At 39.3% G+C, this 19,882-nt stretch overlaps 1 protein-coding gene across 1 annotated transcript in view; it reads right to left on the bottom strand.

Moving 5' to 3' along the window:
* The window catches only part of ACSM3 (acyl-CoA synthetase medium chain family member 3), a 56,418-nt gene that overhangs the window by 18,182 nt on the left and 18,354 nt on the right, over window positions 1–19,882 (bottom strand). Inside the window, exons 4-5 of the mRNA XM_061401340.1 lie at window positions 7,525–7,732; window positions 3,039–3,182 (exon numbers count right to left, since the gene is read on the bottom strand). Coding sequence (XP_061257324.1) covers window positions 3,039–3,182; window positions 7,525–7,732 — 352 coding nt within the window. The remainder of the gene's footprint in view (window positions 1–3,038; window positions 3,183–7,524; window positions 7,733–19,882) is intronic.

Here is a 19,882-nt window from a genome sequence, read left to right as displayed (position 1 = left end):
TCCATTGTTTCCCCATCAATTGGCCATGAAGTGATGGGACCAGATGTCATAATCTTAGTTTTTTTGAATGTTGAGTTTTAAGCCAACTGTTTCACTCTCCTCTTTCACTTTCATCAAGAGGCTTTTTACTTCTTCACTTTCTGCCATAAGGTGGTGTCATCTGTGTATCTGATTTTATTGATATTTCTCCCAACAATCTTGATCCCAGCTTGTGCTTCATCCAACCCAGCGTTTCTCAAGATGTACTCTGCATAAAAGTTAAATAAGCAGCGTGACAATATACAGCCTTGATCTACTTCTTTCCCAATTGGGAACCAGTCTGTTGTTCCATGTCCGGTTCTAACTGTTGCTTCTTGACCTGCATACAGATTTCTCAGGAGGCAGGTAAGGTGGTCTGGTATTCCCATCTCTTTAAGAATTTTCCACAGTTTGTGGTGATCCACACAGTCAAAGGCTTTGACATAGTCAATAAAGCAGAAGTAGATGTTTTTCTGGAGCTCTCTTGCTTTTTCGATGTTCCAATGGATGTTGGCAATTTGATCTCTGGTTCCTCTGCCTTTTCTAAAACCAGCTTGAACATCTGGAAGTTTTTGATCCACATATTGTTGAAGCCAGGCTTGGAGAATTTTGAGCATTACTCTGCTGGTGTGTGAGATGAGTGCAATTGTGCAGTAGTTTGAACATTCTTTGGCATTGCCTTTCTTAGGGATTAGAATGAAAACTGACTTTTTCCAGTCCTGTGGCCACTGCTGAGTTTTCCAAATTTGCTGGCATATTGAGTGCAGCAGCACTTTCACAGCATCATCTTTTAGGACTTGAAATAGCTCAACTGGAATTCCATCACCTCCACTAGCTTTGTTCGTAGTGATGTTTCCTAAGGCCCACTTGACTTTGCATTCCAGGATGTCTGGCTCTAGGCGACTGATCACACCATTGTGATTATCTGGGTTGTGAAAATCTTTTTTGTATAGTTCTTCTGTGTATTCTTTCCACCTCTTCTTAATATCTTATGCTTCTGTTAGGTCCATACTGTTTCTGTACTAATGTGCCCATCTTTACATGAAATATTCCTTGGTATCTCTAATTTTCTTGAAGAGATCTCTAGTCTTTCCCATTCTGTTTTTTTCCTCTATTTCTTTGCATTGATCACTGAGGAAGGCTTTCTTATCTCTCCTTGCTATTCCTTGGAACTCTGCATCCAGATGGGTATATCTTACCTTTTCTTTTTGCCTTTAGCTTCTCTTCTTTTCTCAGCTATGTGTAAGGCCTCCTCAGACACCATTTTTTCTTTTTGCATTTCTCTTTTTGGGGGATGGTCTTGATCACTATCTCCTGTACAATGTCATGAACCTCTGTTCGTAGTTCTTCAGGCACTCTGTCTTTCAGATCTAATCCCTTGAATCTATTTGCCAATTCCACTGTATAATCGTAAGGGATTTGATTTAGGTCATATGTGAATGGTCTAGTGATTTTCCATACTTCCTTCAATTTAAATATAAATTTGGCAATAAGGAGTTAATGATCTGAGCCACAGTCAGCTCCCAATCTTTTTTTTTTTTTGCTGACTGTATTTTCTGTGCTGTGCTTAGTCATGTCTGAATCTTTGCGATTCCATGGACTGTAGCCCGCCAGGCTTTTCTGTCCATGGGATTCTCCTGAGAAGAATACTTGAGTGGGTTGTAATTTCATTCTCCAGGGGATCTTCCCAACCCAGGGATTGAACCCAGGTCTCCCACATTGCAGGCGGATTCTTTGCTGTTTGAGCCACTGACTACACAAAGAATCGACTTGATAGATAAAACAAACTGTGGAAAATTCTTAAAGAGATGGGAATACCAGACCACCTTACCTATCTCTTGACAAACCTGTATGTGGGTCAAGAAGCAACATTTAGAACTTTATTTGGACAATAAATAAACGACTAGTTCAAAATTGGGAAAGGAGCACAACAAGGCTGTATATTGTCACCCTGCTTATTTGCCTTATATGCAGAGTACATCACTGGAAATGCCAGGCTGGATGAATCACAAACTGAAATCAAGAATGTCTGGAGAAATATCATCAACCTCAGATATGTAAATGAAACCACACTAATGACAGAAAGTGAAGAGGAACTAAAGAGCCTCTTGATGAGGATGAAAGAGGAGAGTGAAAAAGCTGGCTTAAAACTTAACATTTAAAAAATTAGGATCATGGCATCCAGTCCCATCACTTAGAAGGGAGAAAAGTGGAAGCACTGACAGATTTTCTTTTCTTGGGCTCCAAAATCACTGTGGACAGTGACTGCAGCCATGAAATTAAAAGACACTTGCTCCTTGGAAGGAAAACTATTTCAAAGCTAGACAGCATAGTAAAAGAGAAGACATCACTTTGCTGACAAAAGGCCATATAGTCAAGGCTATTGTTTTTCCAGTAGTCATGTATGGATGTGAGAGCTGGACCATAAGGAAGGCAGAGCACCATAGAATTGATGGTTTCAATCTGTGGTGCTGGAGAAGACTCTTGAGAGACTCTTGGACAGCAGGGAGATCAAACCAGTCAATTCTAAAGGAAATCAACCCTGAATATTCATTGGAAGAACTTATGCTAAACCTGAAGCTCCAATACTCTGGCCTCCTGATACGAAGAGCAGACTCACTGGAGAACACCCTGATGCTGGGAAAGATTGAAGGCAAAAAGGAGAAGAGGGCAGCAGAGGATGAGATGGCTACATAGCATCACCAACTCAATGGATATGAATCTGAGCAAACTCTGGGAGATAGTGAAGGACAGGGAAGCATGGCATGCTGCAGTTCGTGGGGTCACAAAGAGTTGGACACAACTTAGAAAGTGAACAACAACAACATATATACATTTGAGATATAAATATAAATAAATAAATATATATACACACACACTTGAGATATATAGAGAGACTTAACTATATATATATATATATATATATATATATATATATATGGAAACAAATTTAAAATACAAATAAAGGAATCATCATTTTTGTAGCATTGACACTTCAAACTACAGTTCTGTGAAAATACCTTCCATTTACAGATAATCCTAAACCAAAACTGCTGTGGGTGTGTCCAGTCATTTTAGGATATCCACTTGTTCCACTGGTAAAGAAAATGGCCATCATCTCATTGTGTTTTGTCTTCACACAGGTGTGGTTGTCACTGGCATGTCTATGAAGGAAGAATTACAATGGTTGTATATATTAAACACAGTATCATAGACTGTTACCACAGAAAAGGATTTACTCAGACCTCTTCATCTCATTGATTAAGCCCCAGGGACTTATACTGAATTCCAAGGTAAAAGCCATCTCTCTCCATCTTTTAAGGTGCTTTCTGGAAACAAGCTAAACTTTGCCATCAATAGCCCATTTATAACAGGTTGACTTCATAGCTTTTTACTGTGTGATGAAGAAGAGTGAAAGCATTACAAAAAAACTCAAGAATTTTATCATACCTTCTACAGAATGAGTATTCTATGATCTTCTAATCATGTATATGTGAGGTAAAATGTGATTTTAAAAAAAATGAGTATGTTAATAGAAGTCATGTGTAATGGTATAAGGCAGGGGTCATTAAACTACAGGCCTGTGGGCCAAACATGGCCTGCCTTTTGTTTTCACAGATAAAGTTTTATTGCAACACAACTGTGTCCATTCTTTTATGTATTGCCTATGACTGCTTTCTACACTATGACAGTGAGTAGGTATGATAGAGACTACATGGCCTGCAAATCCTATATATTTATTATCCATCCCGTTTGTAAAAAACCATTTGCTGCCCCCTAAAAAGGATGGTTTTTCTGTTTCGCACAAGAGAATCTACATAGTTCTGAATATAGTAAGCAAAAAGACTGAAGAGGATCTATGTATCCACTTAGGGAAGGAAGGGTTTCAGTTAAAGAAAGAAAACATTTTGGTTCCAAATGATAATTGGGCTTTTATATATGTCATACATCAGGGCAGCTGAAAGGAAGTAAACTCTGTACATTTGAGGCTCTAAGAATCATACAGAATTTTATTAGGAAATATTGAGCTGAAAATGAATCAGAAATATTCAGCTATGAGAACTATTTCTATTTTTAAATCCTAACATAGCTAAACCAAATGTTTAGGCTATGATTCCGTAATTTTTTTCATTATAAAGCTAGTACCTATAACTGTGTACCTATCACTTCTATCACAAATATTATTGCTCATGAAACCTACGGAAGGTTTATTGTACCAATCTCTCAGAAGCAGTAAACCTAGCAGGTAATAGTGTGGGCTTAGAAGCTAGACTGCCTGAGTGTGAAATGCAGTTCTGCCAGATCCTAACATTTGACCTTATTTATCTGTCTAACCAGAGAATCCACCTGCAATGCAGAAGATGTGAGTTTGATCCCTGGGTCAGGAAAAAACCCTGGAGGAGGGAATGGCAACCCCACTCCAGTATTCTTGCCCAGAAAATCCCATCCATAGTGTCGCAAAGAGTTGGATACGACTGAAGTGACTGAGCATGAGTATCTGTATATTTAACAATTCCTACCCCATAGTTTGTTGTGATATTTAAATGAGTTAATATTGAGTTGGCCAAAAAGTTTGTTTGAGGTTTTCCATAATATCTTATTGAAAAACTCTAATGAACTTTTTGGCCAACCCAATATATCTGAAGTGCAGTTTTTGGCACATAACCAATGCCATGTAAGTGTTAGATATTATACAATTATAACACTATTTTTATTAGAACAGAATTTGGCTTTTGGTAAGAACTCAATAGAGAATCCACCTGCCAGTGCAGGAGACACAGGAGACATGGGTTCAATCCCTGCGTTGGGAAGATCCCCTGGAATAGGAAATGGCAATTTCAGTATTCCTCCTTGGAAAATGCCATGAACAGAGGAGCATGGTGGGCTACAGTCCATGGGGTCTCAAAGAGTGGGACACAACTGAACAACTGAGCATGTTTGCACACAACAAATGTTAGCTATTTTAGAAGAGTCATAACAAGTCCCGGTGCGCTATAGTCCATGATATCACAAAGAGTCGGACACAACTTAGCAACTAAACAATGACAAAGAACAAGTCCATAGTTGCAAACTTGCTCCAAAATCGTTGAGTAAAGGTAGGAAGCTCATTCTAGAGAGGGAGTTTGCTGCCACCCTAAAGCTAAGATAACCAGTACTTGACAAAAAGTTCCAAGTGACCCCTAGAAGCACCCCATATCAGGGCTTGAATATCTGTGTAATAGTTTTATTAATTGCATCTATTAAGTATTCTTCTTACTATAACCTGATAGAAATGTCACTGTCAGCAAGGGAATAATACAACATCCACAGAAGGATTGATTCTGATTAGTTCCTATGGGAAATGATAATAGCTCTGTGATTGATGCTGTGATGCACCTTCTAGATCCTGCTGCAGAGTTTTAGGACATGCTTCCCTTCGGGTGCTGAGATCCCTCTTCAGATATTGCCTTGGCTGAAGATAGCTGCCTTCCTCAAGGTCATGCCTCCTTCTAAAGACAGTTTGTACCCAGTTACTGATTAACAGAAGAACTGTACAAAAAGATCTTCACGACCCAGATAATCACGATGGTGTGATCACTGACCTAGAGCTGGACATCCTGGAATGTGAAGTCAAGTGGGCCTTAGGAAGCATCACTACAAACAAAGCTAGTGGAGGTGATAGAATTCCAGTTGAGCCATTCCAAATCCTGAAAGATGATGCTGTGAAAGTGCTGCACTCAATATGCCAGCACATTTGGAAAACTCAGCAGTGGCCACAGGACTGGAAAAGGTGAGTTTTCATTCCAATCTCAAAGAAAGGCAATGCCAAAGAATGCTCAAACTACCACACAATTACACTCATCTCACATGCTAGTAAAGTAATGCTCAAAATTCTTGAAGCCAGGCTTCAGCAATATGTGAACCGTGAACTTCCTGATGTTCAAGCTGGTTTTAGAAAAGGCAGAGGAACCAGAGATCAAATTGCCAACATCCATTGGATCATGGAAAAAGCAAGAGAGTTCCAGAAAAACATCTCTTTCTGCTTTATTGACTATGCCAAAGCCTTTGACTGTGTGGATCACAATAAACCTTGGAAAATTCTTCAAGAGATGGGAATACCAGACCACCTGATCTGCCTCTTGAGAAACCTATATGCAGGTCAGGAAGCAACAGTTAGAACTGGACATGGAACAACAGACTGGTTCCAAATAGGAAAAGGAGTACATCAAGGCTGTATATTGTCACCCTGTTTATTTAACTTATATGCAGAGTACATGATGAGAAATGCTGGACTGGAAGAAACACAAGCTGGAATCAAGATTGCCGGGAGAAATATCAATAACCTCAGATATGCAGATGACACCACCCTTATGGCAGAAAGTGAAGAGGAACATAAAAGCCTCTTGATGAAAGTGGAAGTGGAGAGTGAAAAAGTTGGCTTAAAGCTCAACATTCAGAAAACAAAGATCATGGCATCTGGTCCCATCACTTCATGGGAAATAGATGGGGAAAGAGTGTCAGACTTTATTTTTCTGGGCTCCAAAATCACTGCAGATGGTGACTGCAGCCATGGAATTAAAAGACACTTACTCCTTGGAAAGAAAGTTATGACCAACCTAGATAGCATATTCAAAAGCAGAGACATTACTTTGCCAACAAAGGTTCGTCTAGTCAAGGCTATGGTTTTTCCAGTGGTCATGTATGGATGTGAGAGTTGGACTGTGAAGAAGGCTGAGCACTGAAGAATTGATGCTTTTGAACTGTGGTGTTGGAGAAGACTTGAGAGTCCCTTGGACTGCAAGGAGATCCAACCAATCCACTCTGAAGGAAATCAGCCCTGGGATCTCTTTGGAAGGAATGATGTTGAAGCTGAAATTCCAGTACTTTGGCCACCTCATGCGAAGAGTTGACTCATTGGAAAAGACTCTGATGCTGGGAGGGATTGGGGGCAAGAGGAGAAGGGGACAACAGAGGATGAGATGGCTGGATGGCATCACTGACTCGATGGATGTGAGTCTGAGTGAACTCCGGGAGTTGGTGATGGACAGGGAGGCCTGGTGTGCTGTGATTCATGGGGTTGCAAAGAGTCAGACATGACTGAGCGACTGATCTGATCTGATCTGATCTGATTGGACCTCTTGCTTTAGCTGGACATAGCTTTGAAGGGCTATCTAAACTCCAGTGATCCCCGTAGGTTGACTGATGGCTTTTTTGAAGTATGTGGATGATAAATTTCAACAGCTGCCCAATCCCACATTGTTTCCTTTTCTTCACAGGTATTGTTCCTAAGATAACTTCTTAATTAACTTACACAACTAATGTCTGTCTTATGGTGTGCTTCCTTGAGATCCCAACCTGTGAAAAACACCACCAGTTCCTTGCCTCAGAGCTTTGCACTATAATCACCAGTTGTTCCCTTTGTCTATTATTTTAATTTTCATTTTTCTGGTTAATCCAGGGTTGACTATCTTATCAATGTTGTGTTTCTTTTTGGAAAACTGTTCTACAACAATTATGGTTACTCACTTCATCATCTCCTTTAGGTTCTCCCAACCCTCTCTGGGGCTCTGAGACACAATTAGTTTGGAGTGCAGATTTTCACATTTAGATGCAACAGCATCAACTGCTGGAGCTAAAACTTCATTGGTAATAATGCACTTTGCTTTTGAAGATTGTAGTCGGTAGAGGATGTCTTTTTGGGTCATCTGAGTAGTTCCTGGAATTAGAACTGTCCCTAAAAGAGAAGAAAATAAAGTATTTAGAAAGGATTTCCTTCATCATGTTAATTAAGGTAGTATAGATAACCCATGTATATTCAGTGTTTCTCAGGGTGCTGCTGCTACTGCTGCTAAGTCGCTTCAGTCGTGTCTGACTCTGTGCGACCCCATAGACGGCAACCCACCAGGCTCCCCCGTCCCTGGGATTCTTCAGGCAAGACCACTGGAGTGGGTTGCCATTTCCTTCTCAGGGTGAGTTAGTCAATTTTCCAGGCAGGATATCTATTTGTCTTCCTTTCATTGCTATACTTTTGCCTTTAAAGGAATCTCAAAGTCTAGGACCCTTTTGATCTAACATGAAAGGATGTTAAATCCTGGATAATTTATTATTTTCTATCTGGAGACCATTCATAACATTTAACTTGAAGAGGGTTTTGAATTGAAAAGTAATATTCAGTTCAGTTCAGTCACTCAGTCATGTCCGACTCTTTGCAACCCCATGAATCACAGCACGCCAGGCCTCCCTGTCCATCACCAACTCCCGGAGTTCACCCAGACTCACGTCCATCGAGTCAATGATGCCATCCAGCCATCTCATCCTCTGTCGTCCCCTTCTCCTCTTGCCCCCAATCCCTCCCAGCATCAGAGTCTTTTCCAATGAGTCAACTCTTCGCATGAGGTGGTCAAAGTATTGGAGCTTCAGCTTTAGCATCATTCCTTCCAAAGAAATCCCAGGGCTGATCTCCTTCAGAATGGACTGGTTGGATCTCCTTGCAGTCCAAGGGACTCTCAAGAGTCTTCTCCAACACCACAGTTTAAAAGCATCAATTCTTCGGCGCTCAGCCTTCTTCACAGTCCAACCCTCACATCCATACATGACCATAGGAAAAACCATAGCCTTAACTAGATGGACCTTTGTACGTTTATTGAGTACTTGGAGTGTTAGGTGCTGTGTAAGTGTTTGTATATTCTAACATTTAATCTCTACCAAAAACACAAATGTTATTGTTAACTAGAAAATACACAACATAAAAGGTGAGAATTTTGTTTTATTGGGAGGACTTTCTGAGGGCTTTCTCTGATAGCTCTGAGGGACTGCTCTGAAGGGTGAAGGGAGAAGCCAGGATATACACGGGGGTTTGCAACAAAAACCAGGAAGTTGAAACATCAAAAGATTATAATCAATTAGAGCTTTTCTGTGTATGGGAAGATGCAAGAGTCTAGGCTCACTGATCTCATTCCTTTGATATGCACCTTAACTATCTAGGGCTAATCTGTTCTTTTTCAACCTGAGTTCCCTCAGGGCTCATCTCTGGAGGCAGCTGATGGCTTGATGGCCCTAACATCCTTTGTTTGCTAATATGGCAGGCAGCATTCTTAGTCCACCCTATAAATAATTTGCCTGAATCACTGAAGTAGCAGGGGCAGTGCAAGGACTGAACACTGCAGCCTGACTTAAGCTGTAATTTAACCACCTTGGTTCAGTGCATCTTTTGTTGTTGTTCTGTTGCTAAGTCGTGTCCAACTCTTTTCGACCCCATGAACTGCAGCACACTAGGGTTTTCTATCCATCACTATCTCCCTGAAATTGCTCAAAAGTTATGTCCACTAAGTCAGTGATGCCATCCAACTTCTCATCCTCTGTCTCCCCCTTCTCTTGCCCTCAGTTTTATCCAGCATCAGGGTCTTTTCCAGAGAGTCAACTCTTCGCATCAGGTGGCCAAGTGCCTCTTAAAACATACATTAATTTTATAATTTTTCCAAGGAGAAGGATTGAGGCATTCATCTTTTTTGTGCTTCTGTTCCCATCTGCTATAAATTGTACTGTAAGGTACAGTGTAGTAGTCAAGAGTGTGTCCTAGAGACAGATACTCTTAAAGCTTGGTCTTGAACAAGACTACTTCACCTCTGAGAGTCTCAGATTCTGCATCTGTAGAATGGGGATTATAATAACACTACCTTCTTTATAGGATTATTAAGGATTAAATGAGTTAAATTTTTTAATGAGGTAAATTGGAAGTGGTCAAACAGGAGATGGCAAGAGTGAATGTCCACATTTTAGGAATCACTGAACTAAAATGGCACCTGACCCACCTCTTGAGACACCCATATGCAGGTCAGGAAGCAACAGTTAGAACTGGACATGGAACACCAGACTGGTTCCAAATAGGAAAAGGAGTACATCAAGGCTGTATATTGTCACCCTGCTTCTTTAACTTCTATGCAGAGTACATCATGAGAAACGCTGGGCTGGAAGAAGCACAAGCTGGAATCAAGATTGCTGGGAGAAATATCAATAACCTCAGATATGCAGATGCCACCACCCTTATGGCAGAAAGTGAAGAGGAACTCAAAAGCCTCTTGATGAAAGTGAAAGTGGAGAGTGAAAAAGTTGGCTTAAAGCTCAACATTCAGAAAACGAAGATCATGGCATCTGGTCCCATCACTTCATAGGAAATAGATGGGAAAACAGTGGAAACAGTGTCAGACTTTATTTTTTTTGGGCTCCAAAATCACTGCAGATGGTGATTGCAGCCATGAAATTAAAAGACGCTTACTCCTTGGAAAGAAAGTTATGACCAACCTAGATAGCATATTCAAAAGCAGAGACATTACTTTGCCAACAAAGGTCCGTCTAGTCAAGGCTATGGTTTTTCCAGTGGTCATGTATGGATGTGAAAGTTGGACTGTGAAGAAAACTGAGTGCCAAAGAATTGATGCTTTTGAACTGTGGTGTTGGAGAAGACTCTTGAGAGTCCCTTGGACTGCAAGGAGATCCAACCAGTCCATTCTAAAGGAGATCAGCCCTGGGATTTATATGGAAGGAATGATGCTAAATCTGAAACTCCAATACTTTGACCACCTCATGCGAAGAGTTGACTCATTGGAAAAGACTCTGATGCTGGGAGGGATTGGGGGCAGGAGGAAAAGGGGACAACAGAGGATGAGATGGCTGGATGGCATCACTGACTTGATGGACGTGAGTTTGAGTGAACTCTGGGAGATGGTGATGGACAGGGAGGCCTGGCGTGCTGCAATGCATGGGGTGGCAAAGAGTCTGACACAACTGAGCGACTGAACTGAACTGAACTGAACAGAGTACATCATGCAAAATGCAGGGCTGGATGAAGCACAAGCTGGAATGAAGATTTCCAGGAGAAATATCAATAACTTCAGACATGCAGATGACACCACTCTTATGGCAGAAAGTGAAGAGGAACTAAACAGCCTCTTGATGAAAGTGAAAGAGGAGCATGAAAAAGCTGGCTTAAAACTCAACATTCAAAAAACTAAGATCGTGGATCTGGTCCCATCACTTCATGGCAAATAGATGGGAAAACAATGGAAACAGTGACAGACTTTATTTTATTGGGCTCCAAAATCATTACGGACAATGACTGCAGCCATGAAATCAAAAGATGCTTGCTCCTTGGAAGAAAAGTTATGACCAACCTAGACAGCATATTAAAAAACAGAGCCATTACTTTGCCGACAAAGGTCTATCTAGTCAAAGCTATGGTTTTTTCCAGTAGTCATGTTTGGATGTGCGAGTTGGACTATAAAGAAAGCTGAGGGTCAAAGAATTGATGCATTTAAACTGTGGTGTTGGAGAAGACTCTTGAGAGTCCCTTGGACTGCAGGGAAATCTAACCAGTCAATCCTAAAGGAAGTCAGTCCTGAATATTCACTGGAAAGACTAGTGCTAAAGCTGAAACTCCAATACTTTGGCCACCTGATGCAAAGAATTGGCTCATTTCAAAAGACTCTGATGCTGGAAAAGATTGAAGGCAGGAGGAGAAGGGAATGACAGTGGATGAGATGGTTGGATCGCATCACCGAGTCGATGGACATGAGTTGAGCAAGCTCTGGGAGTTGGTGATGGACAGGGAATCTTGGCATGCTGCAGTCCATGGGGTTGCAAAAAGTTGGACACTACTGAGGGACTGTAGTGAGCTGAAGGGTGTTCCCTGGAATAGCAGCATCTACATCACTTGGGAGCTTGTTAGAAATGCAGGATCTCAGGATTCTCCCAGGCTTCTTGGATCAGAATCTGCATTTTAACAAGAACCCAGTGATTCATATGCATATCAAGGTTTGAGAAAGTGAATTAGATGATTTTTTAAATTCCAGTAACATTGGTTTATAACATATGTTTTGTGTACACATTTTAATTTGACTTAGAAATTATAATTTGACTAATAATTATAAATTTACTTATAATTTGACTTACATATTGACAACATTATAATTTAACTTATAACCAAAGACTAGTTTCCATGCTCATCTTACCTCCTTTACCCATTTCTCCCACCCCAGACCCCTTGCCCTTTGTAACCACTATTTTGTTCTCTGAGTTTGTTTTTGTTATTTTATTTTTGTTTATTTTGTTTTATTATTTGTTTTGTATTCTACATATGAGTGAAATCATATTGTATTTGTCTTTTTTGTCTGCCTTATTTCACAACTTTGCCTTATGGACTCTCAAGGTCCATCCATGTTGTTGCAAGGGCAAGATTTCATTCCTTTTTATGGCTGAGTAGTATTCCATTGTGTGTGTGTGTGTGTGTGTGTTTAGTTCTAAATTTTTTGAAGAATTTGCATACTTTTTTCCACAGTGACTGCACCAATTTACAGTCTCACCAACAGTGTATGAGGGTTCCTTTTTCTTCACATCCTCTCTGTTATTCCTTGTTTTTTTGGCGATAGTCATTCTAATAGATGTGAAGTGATATTGTGGTTTTGATTTGCAATTACCTGATAATTCATGCTGATGAACAACTTTTCATACAGGTGTTGAACATCATATATATTCTTTTGAAAAATGTCTATTCAGATCCTCTGCCCATTTTTTAACTGGGTTGTTTGTTGTTGAGTTTCATGAGTTAACTTTTTTTTTTCGATGGTTTTGGCCATGCTGTGCAGCATGTGTGATCCCCCAACCAGGGATCAAACTCATGCCCCCTGCAATGGAAACACAGAATCCTTCAATAGACCACAGGGAAGTTCCATGAGTTAATATATTTTGGATATTAACCTTTTATCAGATCTGATTTGCAAACATCTCCCATTTGGTAGGTTTTCTTTTTTGTTTTGTTGATGGTTTTCTTTGCAGTGCAGAGCTTTTTATTTTGATGTAGCCTTGTTTTTTTAATTTAGCTTTTGCTTCCCTTGCCTGAGGAGACATATCCAGAAAGATATTGCTAAGAAAAATGTCAACAAGCATACTGTCTATATTTTCTTCTAGGAGTTTTATGGTTTTAGTTTCTACATTCATGTCTTTAATCCATTTTGAGTTGGTTTTTATGAATGGTGTAAGATAATGGTCTAGTTTCATTCGTTTGAATCTTTAGGGTTTTCAATGTATAAAATCATGTCATCTACAAATAATGACAATTTTACTTCTTTCTTTCCAATTTAGATGTGTTTCGTTTCTTTTTTTTGCCTAATTGTTGTCACTAGGAGTTTTAGCACTATGTTGAGTAAGAGTGGTAAGATTGGGTACTCTTGTCTTGTTCATGATCTTAGAGGGGTAGCTTTCAGTTTTTCACCAGTATTATGTTAGCTGTGGGTTTGTCATAAACGGCCTTTTGAGGTACATTTGTTCTTTCCCCTTTTTGAGATTTTTATCATAAATAAGTGTTGATTTTATCAAATGCTTTTCCTGCATCTGCATCTATTGACATGATCATATGATTTTTTTTTTTTTTTACTTTTTTTTTTTTGGCTATGCCCTGTGGCTCTTGGGATCTTAGTTCCCTGACCAAGGATTGAACCTAGGCTCTTGGCAGTGAGCAAGTAGAGTCCAAACTACTGGATCGCCTGGTAATTCTCGATTATATGATTTTTATTCTTCACTTTGTTAATGTGGTGTATTACATTGATTTATTTGCAGATGTTGAATCATCCTTGCATACCTGGAATAAATCCCACTTGATCCTGGTGTGTGATCCTTTTAATGCATTTTTGTATTTGGTTCACTAATGTTTTGTTGAGGATTTTTGCATGTATATTCATCAGAGACATTGGCCTGTAATTTTCTTTTTGTGTATATTCATTGTTTGATTTTGTAATCAGGGTAATGATGGCCTTGTAAAATGAGTTAGGGAAGCATTCCCTCCTTTTCAATTTTTTTGAAATAGTTTAAGAAGTGCATGTGTGTGTGCTAAGTTGCTTCAGTTATGTCCAACTCTTTGCAGCCTTATGGATTGTAGCCTGCCAGGCTCCTCTGTCCATGGGGTTCTCTAGGCAAGAATACTGGAGTGGGTTTCCATGCCCTCCTCCGGGGGATCTTCCCAACCCATGAATCAAACCTGCATCTCTTAAGTCTCCTGCATTGGCAGGCAGGTTCTTTACCACTAGTGCCTCCTGGGAAGCCCCATAGTTTGAGAAGGATAGCTACTAAATCTCTGAATGTTTGATAGAATTCACCTGTGAAGCTGTCTGCTAGAGGACTTTTATTTTGGGGAAGATTTTCGATTAATGTTTCAATCTCCTTACTAGTAATCAGTCAATTCAGATTTTCTATATCTTCATGCTTTAGTCATGGAAGATTGTAGGATTCTAGGGATTTATTCATTTATTTTAGGTTGTCTAATGTGTTGATGTATAGCAGTAGACTTCATAGTAGACATAATCCTTTGTATTTCTATTGTATCCATTGTAATTTACCCTCTTTTGTTTCTAATTTTATTTATCTGAGCCTTCTATTTTTTCAGAGAGTCTAGCTAAAGGTTTGTCACGTTTATCCTTTCAAAGAACCAGCTCTTAGTTGCATTGATCTTTTCCATTGTCTTTTAAGTCTCTATTTCATTTGTCTCTGCTCTAATTTTTATTATTATTTTATTATCATTTCCTTTCTCATACAGATTTTGGGCTTGCTTTGTTCTTTCTTTTTTTCTTTTTCTTCTTTTTTTCTAGCTCCTTTAGGCATAAGGTTTAGATTATTTGAGGTTTTTCTTATTTCTTGAGGTAGGCCTACATGATTCACTCTTAGTACCACTTTTGCTGCATCCCATAGATTTTGGTATATCATCTTTTTCTTTTCATTTGTCTTTAGGTATTTTAAATTTTCTCCTTTGATTTCTTCATTGAGCCAATAGTTTTTAAGTTGCATGTTTAGTTTTCACATATATATGATTTTTCCAGATTTCCTATAGTTGATTTCTAGTTTCATTTTATTGTGGTCAAAAAAGATGCTTAATATGGTTTTAATCTTCTTGATTGTATTGAGACTTGCTTTATGACCTAACATGTGATTTATCCTGAGGAATGTTCCAGGTGCACTTTAGAAAAATGTGTATTCCATTGCACTGGATGGGCTATGCTATATTCATATAAATCTATTAAGGTTATCTGGTCTGATGTTTCATTTAAAGTTAATGTTTTCTTATTGACACTCTGTCTGAATGATCTGTCCATTGATGTAAGTGAGGCATTAAAGTAGTCTTCCACTATTATGCTCCTGTCAGTTTCTCCATGTAGGTCTTTATATGTTTTGCTACTCCTGTGTTAAATGTGTATGTATATAGATACATACAGATAGATAGACAGACAAACAGATAGATAAATATAGATCTATAGATACATAGATAGATATAAATTATTTGTGTCTTCTTGAGGGATTGTTCCCTTTGTCATTATATGATGTCCACCTTTATCTCTTCTGGCTTTATATCTTTTGGCTTGAAAGTCTGTTTTCTCTGATATGAGTATGACTACACCTACTTTCTTTTGGCTGCCATTTGCTTGGAGTATCATCTAACATCCCTTCAATTTGAGGCTATTTTTGACCTTAGAGCTGAGAGAAGTTTCCTGGAGGAGGTATAGAGTTGGGTCTTATTTTTAATCCATCCAGTTACTCTTTTTTTTTTTTTTTTTTACTTAATTTTACTTATTTTTTTTAATTAAGAAAATTGTTAAAGTTTTTACCAATTAATCTACATTTAGGGTAATTATTGATAAATGAGGATTTAGTACTGCCATTTATCTTTGTTTTCTGGTTGCACTATATCTCAATAGTCCTTTTACTACCAATAACGTCTTGTCTTCACTGGGGGGTTTCCCTGATAGCTCAGTTGGTAAAGAATCCTCCTGCAATGCAGGAGACCCTGATTTGATCCCTGGGTCAGGAAGATCTGCTGGAGAAAGGGATAAGCTACCCACTCCAGTATTCTGGCCTGAAAAATTCCATGGACTGTATAGTCGATAGAGTTGCAAAGAGTCGGACACGACTAAGAGATTTACACTTTCACTTTCTCTTCATTTAGTTATATAGTCTGTCTCCTTTCTCTCTTCCCCTTTTATGTTTCTATTGTCTCAAATTATTTTGTTGTTTCAAAATTATCTTTTTGTGTTGTGAGGTCATTATCAAATTGAAGTAACTGTAGTTATTTTTTATTGCTTTCCTCCATTAACCTTTATGCTATAATTGTTTAACAACCTATTCTAATGTACAGTTGCAATTTTCTGATTCTATTACCTTCCTCAAGGTTTTGTGTACTTCTGCCCTTTTGTTTTTGGTAGAAGAGCCTTTCAACATTTCTTTTTTAAATTAAAGTTTAGTTAATTTACAATATTACATTAGTTTCATGTGTACAGCATAATAATTCAGTATTTTTGCAGATTATACTCCTTTATGTTATTACAGATAATGGCTATAATTCCCTGTGCTATACAGTATATCCTTATAGCTTGTGTATTTTATACATTATAGTTTGTATCTGTTAATCTCATGCCCCTAATCTGTCCCTCCCTCTCTGTTTTCTATCTGTGAATCTGTTTCTATTTTGCATACACATTCATTTGTGTTATTTTTAGATTCCACATATAAGTGATAACATATAGTATTTGTTTTTCTATGTCTGACTTATTTCACTAAGCATAATATTCTCTAGGTCCATCTATGTGGCTGCAAATAGCAAAATTTTATTCTTTTTAATGACTGAATAATATTCCATTATATATCTCACATCTTCTTTATCCAGTTATCTATTGGTGGGCACTTGGGTTGCTTCCATATCTTCCATGACTTTGTAAATTGTGTTGCTATTAACATTAGGGTGCATGTATCTTTTTTCTGAATTAGTGTTTTCATTTTTTCCAGATATATACCCAGGAATGGAATTGCTGGGTCATCTGATAGTTCTATTTTTAGTTTTTTGAGGAACCTCCATACTGTGGCTGTACCAATCTGAGCTCCCACTAACAGTGTACAAGGGTTCCCCTTTCTCCATATCCTCTCCATTTGTTATCTGTAGGCTTTTTGATGATAGATATTCTGATAAGTATGAGGTTATATCTAGTAGTTTTGTTTTATAGTTTTCTAATAATTAGTAATGTTGTGTGTCTTTTCTGTGTCTGTTGGCCATTTGGAACTGGCAGTGTTCCATTTGAATGTGTGTTTTCCTTCTTCCTGCACCAGACCTTTGCCCCAAAGGTCGGAAGTGATAAAGGAAGTAGGGCTTGTGTGTCTAGAGGTCCAGTGTTCTGTCTATGTAGGTGTCTGGGGCTCCACTTAGATGTAGCCTATTGTCATGTCTTTTCCTGGGTTGTGGTTTCCCTATATCTAGTGCCATGCTGTGGTGTGGAATGAGCAGGAACTGGTCACCTTGGACTGGGGTGCACAGTGAGGTGGTCTCAGAAAACCTGGTAACCCCTAGGGCAGACCTCTCTCTGCCCTGCCCAGGGACAAACCAGCATCTGTGTGCTCCTCACGAGAGGAATCTAAGCTTCTCCAGCCTTTCTATCTGTACCAATAGTTCTCCAAGCGGCTAGTGGGTATTGCCTCCTCCACATGGGTCCCCAGGGCTGAGATGCCCAGTCTGTGACTTGACCTGCTCACTCCCTAGGGCAGGTGTCCACCCAAGAAATCTCCTTTTTCCTCTAAGTTCCCTCCCAGGAGCACAGGTCCCAACTCGATCACTTTTATTCCCACCCTATCCTTTTATATGTATGTCTTTCTTATAGCCTTGGTTGTACAGAAGTCCTGCCAGTTTCCAATTCGTTTTCAGTGAGAATTTTCCACAAGTAAATGTATTTTTGATGTGTTCATGGAGGATATTACTGCCATGTACTCTTTGCCATCTTCAAGAAGCCCTCAACATTTCCTGTAAGGAAGGTGTAGAGGTGATGAAGTCCCTCAGCTGTAGTTTTTGTGCAGAAGCCTCCTTATGTTTCCTAATGGAATCAAATAGATCTCTTAGAAATTCTGCATTAAAAAAAATAAAACTTAGTTATCCTTTCTGGTATGGATCATTTCTAGACTTCTGAAGTCATGCTTGCTAATTCTTTCTTCTTTATGGTCTGCTCTATTTCCAGTGCTTTCTATTGCATTATTTATATCATTTATTGAGTTCTTTGGCTCTAGAAATTCTGTTTGTATCTCTTTTAGAGATCCAACCTTTTGGTAAAATATTCCTTCTGTTTTTATTCTATTTTATTCCTGAGCTCCTTGAAATGACTTTCTGAGTTTTCTTGTGCTTATTGACAGCTATTTTGAATTCTGTATCTGATTGCAATCTTCCATGAGTTTAAGTTTGGTTTCTGGAGAAGTGTCACTTTCTTTTTGTGATACCTTATTACTGTGGTTTTTCACAGTGCTCGTTATCTTGTTCCTATGCCCACACATTTGAAGGAGTGAATATCTTTCTTATTAGGTAAAATTGTTGTGTGTGTATGTGTGCTCAAACATATCAAACTCTTTGCAACCCATGGACAGCAGCCTACTGGGCTCCTCTGTCCATGGAATTTTCTAGGCAAGAATACTGGAGTTTGTTGCCATTTCTTACTCCAGGGGATCTTCCTGACCCAGGAACTGAACCAGCATCTCTTGTGTCTCCTGAATTGGCAGGCAGATTCTTAACTACTAGGGGCCACCTGGGAAGATTTGTTTATTTTGATTCTAAAAATTCAATACATTGGTAATTAGAGGACCTTCTTTTGTTTTCCAGCAGGTGGCACCACAACACGAGTCTTTGTTTTCCCTAACCTGACCAGCCTCTGACAGTACTATGGAATCAGTATTTTCCACCCTTCATTACCTCTGTCAGGGGTGTGCCTGGAGCCCTCATTGTCACTGCTTGTGCCTTTGGAGTCTTTGGTGCCTTCTGCTGCAAGCGTTGCTGTTGTTGCTCATGTCACCGCTGGGTGCACCATGATGGCAGGCACCTCTGCTGCATCTGGGGTTGTTGTGGCTGTCAGGTTTGCAGGCCCTGCTGCCTTGTGCAGGGGTGCTGGAGCCTTCAGCACACCTGTACCTGGTAGGGCTGGGGTTGCAGGCCCTGCTGCTGCTGCCTGCTTCCCTTTAGCTGCAGGTACTGATGCTGCTGGGAAGCTGGAGTTGTGTACACCACCTCCCCAGCCACCACTGAGTTCTTTCTCAGATGTGTGTTCATCCACTGTGGTCAAAGAGCCAGGATTATGGGCACTCCCCCACCTTGTTCCCTTGATTCCACCTCCTAAGTACCATTCCATCCACCTTCAGATGTACAGATGTGTGGATCTCTCTGGTACCTTGGTGTGTTGGGCAGAGGAACCTTTGTAGAGTTATATGTTTTACTTGTTGCAAATTGAAAGGGAGAGAAAAAGGAAACATCTCACACTACCATGATGTTGAATTACCACATCCAGATGATTTTTTTAAATTTATTGAGATATAGTTGATTTTTAAAGAACTGTTCTTATTTTCAATTTTTATAAAAATTTCTAGAAAATTCTAGAGGGTGCATTGGGCTCTACACTGAGTTTCTGAATGCCTTTGGGCAAATGACTTAATGTTCCTTTTTCCCCAACTATGAAAGCTTTCCCTTCTCTGTTTATAAAATGAGATTTTCTCTTCCTAATCATAAAGCTCTTGTGATGATAAAATGAGCAAATTGAGAAAATAACAGGCAGGAAGCCCAGGGGTCTCCAAACAGAGGGAATAGGCTGCAAGTGTCAGACATTTTTTTATCTCTCTCTTAAGCGGCAGGAGGAAACAAACAAATGTCAGATTTTTTCCCCGTCTCTATACAATATTAAAAGGAGGTTTCTCTTAAAATTCTGTGTTGCCATGATGACACCTGGCTCCACCTGAACTTCACTTTTCTCAAATCTTGAGCTAACCAATGCATTTTTTCTTATGGAAATGTTTGTCTTAAGCTATGTTAATGAACTATGTATTCACCCTA

Source organism: Bos javanicus, chromosome 25 (genome assembly GCF_032452875.1).
Source record: "Bos javanicus breed banteng chromosome 25, ARS-OSU_banteng_1.0, whole genome shotgun sequence".
NCBI classification, from domain to species: Eukaryota; Metazoa; Chordata; class Mammalia; order Artiodactyla; family Bovidae; genus Bos; species Bos javanicus.
Note: the sequence above shows the minus strand (reverse complement) of the source record. Positions and strands in the feature narration are given on the sequence as shown.